Source organism: Propithecus coquereli, unplaced genomic scaffold (genome assembly GCF_000956105.1).
Source record: "Propithecus coquereli isolate 6110/MARCELLA unplaced genomic scaffold, Pcoq_1.0 Scaffold188, whole genome shotgun sequence".
NCBI lineage: Eukaryota > Metazoa > Chordata > Mammalia > Primates > Indriidae > Propithecus > Propithecus coquereli.
Genome location: NW_012143634.1, coordinates 1,471,486 through 1,477,485, shown reverse-complemented (window position 1 = coordinate 1,477,485; position 6,000 = coordinate 1,471,486). Strand labels below are relative to the sequence as shown.

Below are 6,000 nucleotides of genomic sequence, written 5' to 3'. Positions count from 1 at the left end.
GTGGTCCAATAATTGAAGCATAAAATAGATATCTTGTGTCAAAACATTTTAAAAAGTCAAGAAAGATAAGAAGTAGGCCTTAAATAAAAAAAAAAAAAAAGAAGTAGGCCTTGGAAAATAAACGACTATGTAGAAAGATAAAAAGGAAAGAGATTGCGGGTTTCTCTGAAGACCGGGCTCAGAGGTTCTGTCCTCCCTGCTGCAAGTGGCCATTGCCATGGAAACCAGAGCACCGCCTCCTGGCCATTGGGGATTGTGACGCTCAGGGTGGGCGTGGGCGGAGTAGAGTAAAAGACGGTGGCAATGGGTGGCTAGTCCTCTTTCCCCCAAACCCTCCTCTGAGACGCGGCAGGGCTGCTTTCCTGCACTCCCTTGCGAGGGTGGTGCCCCGAACCAGCGCGGAGAGACCCCTGACCAGCCGCCTTGATGACAACACCTCTGAGTTCCATGCCATCTCAGGCTGCCCGGCAGGCCTCTATCCGTGGCCTCTCTCGGATAACCACTACCCTATACCTCAGCGGTGGTGTGGCCGCCAACAACAAACTTATGTTGTCCAGCAACAACATCACCACGGTCATCAATGTGTCAGTGGAGGTGGTGAACACGCCCTTCAAGGACATTCAATATTTACAGGTACCGGTGGTCGATGCTCCCAGCTCACGCCTCTGTGAGTTTTTTGACCCGATCGCTGATTACATCCACGACGTGGAAATGAAGCAGGGCCGCACACTGCTGCACTGTGTCGCCGGAGTGAGCCGCTCAGCCGCCCTCTGCCTGGCTTACCTCATGAAATACCACTCCATGTCCCTGCTGGCCGCCCACACTTGGACCAAGTCGTGCCGCCCCATCATCCGGCCCAACAACGGCTTTTGGGAACAGCTCATCCATTATGAATTCAAGCTGTTTAGTAAGAACACTGTGCACATGATCGACTCACCGATTGGTAGGATTCCTGACATATACGAGAAAGACATCATCTGATGATGCCGGTGTGAGCCATCACAGCCAGCCCCTGACATCTGCCGCGATTCTACAGCAAGACTGAATTTGAACACTTGGCATCTTGTTGGTAAAGAAAACTGATGTTGCCTTGTAGACCGGCAAGAAAAAAGGGAGGGGTGATGGAATTTTTAGCGTAGTAAGCCCTTTGTTTTAAGAATAAAATTCATTAAACGTAAGATGGCAAAAATGTTTCTTATCTTGCGGGGGAGGGCAGGTCAGGCTGCTGGGGCCTGGCGGGAACCATGTGGCGAAGATGATGCCCAGCTCAGATGGGCCTGCCAGCAGCACCCAACATGTGGCAGGCCTGGAATCCCAAGCCCTGCCTGAGGCTGGCTAACCCTCCAGTGAGTCCCCCTAGTTCGTTCCAACCCAAAGTCAAAGCTTTAGACATCATGGTACCCCTGTGCTTCTCCTAGTAAGTGCAAACCTACTGGATAAGTGAACTTCAAGCAGTGCTCCAAGAGCCCTGGGGGAGTCTCAGGCTACCCTTGCCCCCACCTTCAACCACAGTGGTCCATCTTTGGTTTTCTAGCTTGAGTTTATACATTAGCTTTGAAGAAACCATTCCACTCTACAAAGTGTAAAAATATTGTATTTTTTTGAGTGCTCCACTAGATGGTAAGGTCTCATGGTGTCCTTGGTGATCCCTAACCAGCCTTTGTGAAAAGGGACAATAGTCCCTTTCCCAGGGCATGTACTGAGACAGAGCACCCCTGACACTAGGCCTCAGGGGTTCCTCTTATGGACCTTGGCTTGGGAGGCTGGAGCTGTTGGCCATGACCCAGCCCTGTCACCTCTGACATCTCCTCCCATTGTGACCTGGGGCCTCTCTCAGAGCCTTAGTTTCCTCACCTGTCAAAACAATGACACCCCTTCTCCCACAGAGCTGTTGTGAGGACTAGACCTTAGCACAGTACCTGGCACATGAGTGGTTTCATGCTAGGAGTAAAGGGCAAGGATACTCTTCGGCTCTGCTGGTTTGGGGTCAACACACATCCTCATAATGGCATTTTCCCCATCTGTGCACAGCCCTTTGTTGTTTACACAGTGCTTTTCCCAAAAAACAAAAAAAATTATCCAGTGTTTAAAAACAAATGGTTTAGGGTCCTTTTGCACCCTACCTCAGAAGAGGCCTAGATTTAGAGCCTTTTCAGAGGTCCCATTGTGTTTAATCCATGTGCATTCAGAGGATCATGAAGAAGCACAATTCCAGCTCTCCCTCAAACACCTTGTTTAGAGTCACTGACTGCTAGAGCCAGCAGCCTGGTCTTGCTAACTACCAGGACCCATGGAGCACTTGCAAAAGGGATGAACAAGTGAGCCCCATACACAGGCCCTGGAATCCAGGATTGTTCGGACTCCCCAGGTATTTGGGACTCTGACTTGGGTTCACCTATTCACCTATTCTAATCCAGAGCTTTTTAGACAAAAAATATATGAGACAAAAGGACAACTGCTCCAGTTGAAGCAGACCTGTGTGTCCAGAGCCCAGTGAAGTTCGAATGTCCTTTCTTTCCAAACCCATCATCACCCCCACTCTGCCCCACTTCCACAAAAGGAGTGCCTAGGGCACAATATGGGGAGGAGGGAATGAAAATCACTGCTCTAGACAGATCCCCTCCTTTTACAGATGGAAAAACAGGCCCATAGAACACAAGGGTCAATGTGGCAGAACTCCCACAAAACAGCCTTCTGGCAGAATCCCAGATGGAAAATTTCTTTTAAAACATTTTTTTAAAGAAAATTATTTGGGTATATATTAATATATATGTGTGTATTTATGTGTGTGTGTGCTTTCATTTTCTTAAATATCTAAATTAATATACCACAAAATTAACTCTTTTTGGTTCTACAGTTCTATGAGTTTTAACAAATGCATAGATTTAGGTAACTGCCACCACAATCAGGATATGGAGCAGTTCCACGACTCCAAAAATTTTTCTCATGTTTTCCCTTTGTAGTCAAACCTTTACCCCATCCCAACCTCTGGCAAACACTGATCTGTTTTCCTTCTCTATAGATTTGTCACATAAATGGAATTATATAGGATATAACCTCTAGAGACTGGCTCCTTTCACTCAGCATAATGTCTCTGAGACTCACTCATGTTGTAGTCCATTGTATGGTTCTATGAGTTTGTTTTACAACCACCTATTGAAAGATATTAGGGTTTGTATTAGTTTCCTAGGGAATGCTGTAACAAATACCAAAAACTGGATGGCTTAAGAGAACAGAAATGATTTTCTCATAGTTACGGAGGCTAGAACTCCTAAATCGAGGTGTCAGCAGGGCCATACTCCCTCTGAAACCTGTAGCGGAGAATGCTTCCTTGCCTGTTTCTACCTTCTGGTGGTTGCTGACACTCCTTGGGACTTCTTGGCACTCCTTGGCTTGTGGATGCATCACTCCAATTTCTGCCTCTGTGGTCACATGGCTATCTTCCCTGGTGTGTCTTCACATCTGTCTTCCCTCTGTGCATAATGTCCAAATTTCCCTCTTCTTATAAGGACACCAATCAGATTAGGGACTCATTTACTCCAATATGACCTCATTAAAGTTAATTACACCTGCAATGACCCTGTTTCCAAATAAGGTCATATTATGAGGTTCTGGGGGTTAGGACTTCAACATATTTTGGGGTGATATGATTCAACTCATAAGAGGGTTATCTCTAGTTTTCAGCAATTATGCATAAAACGCTATAACACACACACACACATACAAGAAGAAAAGGATCATGTCACCTGGAAAAAAAGAAATGCAGTGGTGTAAAAGTAGAATATGAGTAAGAGTGGAAAATAATGATAACCATCCTTTATTAGGAAGCTATTATATGCCAAACACAGTACTGGGCACTTTACAGTGTCTCTAGTCCCTATAACAGTCCTTCAAGGTAGTTATTATTCACACTGTACTAATGTGGTTAAGGAATTTGCCTATGGCAGGGCAGCACACAGGCCAGGAGTAAAGAGGCGACATTTAGTCTGGGCTCTGTTTTCCCGCATTTCTTTTGAGACAAAGGTAAGTAGATGGAAAGAAGAATTTCTTTCTTTTTTTTTTTGAGACAGGGTCTTGCTCTGTCACCTGGAGTGTAGTGCTATGGCATCATCATAGCTTACAGCAACCTCCAGCTCCTGGGCTCAAGTGATCCTTCTGCCTCAGCTTCCCAAGTAGCTGGGACTATACGTGCACACCATCATGCTCAACTAATTTTTGTATTTTTTGCAGAGACAGGGTCTCGTTCTTGCTCAGGCTGGTCTCAAACTCCTGGCCTCAAGAAATCTTCCCACCTCTGCCTTCCAAAGTGCTCAGATTACAGGTGTAAGCCACTGCGCCTGACCTTGAAAGAAGGAAATTTTTGCGTCATACTCTTGATTCCCAAATTATTCGGGAATGATTATAAATCATTAGGGGAGTTTTTATTATACTGATACCCAGACCTCACCACCACATTTAGATTCAGTAGGTCCAGGAAGTTACATTGTTAATAAGCACCTCAGACCACTTTAATGAAGGTTCAGAAACATTAACCAAGCAGTTGTTAATACTAGGTACTCCATATCTTCTCATCTTTACCCTTTTTTTGAATTATTTATTCATACCCTTCGACATTTTTCTATCAGAACATAAATCTTTTTCTTCTTTTCAATAGTAAGAACTGAGAGATAGAATAAGGATATTCAATTTTTCTTGTCAAATGTGTATATTTATCCCAGTTTATCATGTGCCATATGTTTATGGTGCTTGTACGTGATTCAAAAGTTTAAATTTGTATGTAGTTAAATCTATGAATCTTTAATTGAATTTTTGTTTTGTTTTGTTTTGTTTTTGAGACAGAATCTTGCTCTGTCACCCAGGCTGGAGTGCAGTGATACAATCATAGCTCACGGCAACCTCAAACTCCTTGGCTCAAGGGATCCTCCTGCCTCAGCCTCCAAGTAGCTGGGAGTAAAGGCCGGTTCCACCATACCTGGTTAAGTTTCTATTTTTGTAGAGACAGGTTCCCACTATGTTGCTTAGGTTTGAATGGTTTTTGCTTCTGAATAATACTTTAAAGGTTTTTCTCCATTGTATAATTATAAAAATATTAACTGTTATTTTCCCCCAGTTGATTTTTTATTTTTACTTTTGAAACTTTTTTGCCCAATTTTTTTATTTGGAAATGTTCAAATATCCAGAAAGTTGAAAGAATAGTAAAATGAGCACTCACATTTGCTCCATTTAGATAAATCAATTGTTAGCTTTTTGTCATATTTGCTTTCTCTCTCTGTCTCTCAATAGAATCTTTTTTTCCTGATCAATTTGAAAGTAAGTTGCAGATATCATAACACTTCACTCTTGAATATTTCAAAATACATCACCTAAGAATAAGGACATTCTCCTATATACTCATAATATTATTATCAAATAGAAGCCAGTTAATTAATAACAATTCCCTAATATTCAGTCCATATTGAAATTTTCCCACTATGCCCAAAATGTCTTTTATAGCTATTTTTTCTTTCTCAAACACGATCCAATCAAGGTCACACACTGAATTTCATTATTGTATTTATTTCATTCTAGATTAGTGCCTCCACTCTTTTCCCCCCTCACATTGTCCTTTTGATGAGTCCAGAACCATTTTATGGTATAACGTTCAGTACTCTGGATTTGTCCAATTATTTCTTCATGCTATTGATTAACTTGTTACTCTATCCCTTGTAATTTCTTTAAACTGGAAGCTAGGTCTAGAGGTTCGATTAGATTTGGGTTAAGAATTTTTTGCTGGAATACTTCAGAAGTAGTGACATGCTGCATGAATCTGGATGCACAAATGTCTCTTTATACCGTAAGCAGTGAGGTTAAGTTCCGATCACTTAGTTAAGGTGGTGACCACCAGATACATGCCTTTAAAATTAGTAAGTACAGTAACCTGTGGAGTGACACTTTAGCACTGTGTGAATATCCTATTACTTTCAGCCAATGGTATTAGAGTCCATTAATGATTGCTGCCTC

The 6,000-nt window shown here is 42.7% G+C and overlaps 1 protein-coding gene across 2 annotated transcripts; it reads left to right on the top strand.

Moving 5' to 3' along the window:
• Positions 1-426: 426 nt before the first annotated feature.
• LOC105809053 (dual specificity protein phosphatase 18-like) lies at positions 427-981 on the top strand. 2 transcript variants are annotated; one of them, XM_012642807.1, is made up of 2 exons: positions 427-593; positions 704-893. In XM_012642807.1, the coding sequence occupies exons 1-2, from the start codon at positions 427-429 to the stop codon at positions 891-893; spliced, it is 357 nt and encodes a 118-aa protein (XP_012498261.1). The 2 variants fall into 2 exon arrangements, with proteins under 2 accessions (XP_012498261.1, XP_012498260.1); XM_012642806.1 differs by having other exon boundaries at positions 427-981.
• The last annotated feature ends 5,019 nt before the right edge of the window (positions 982-6,000 follow it).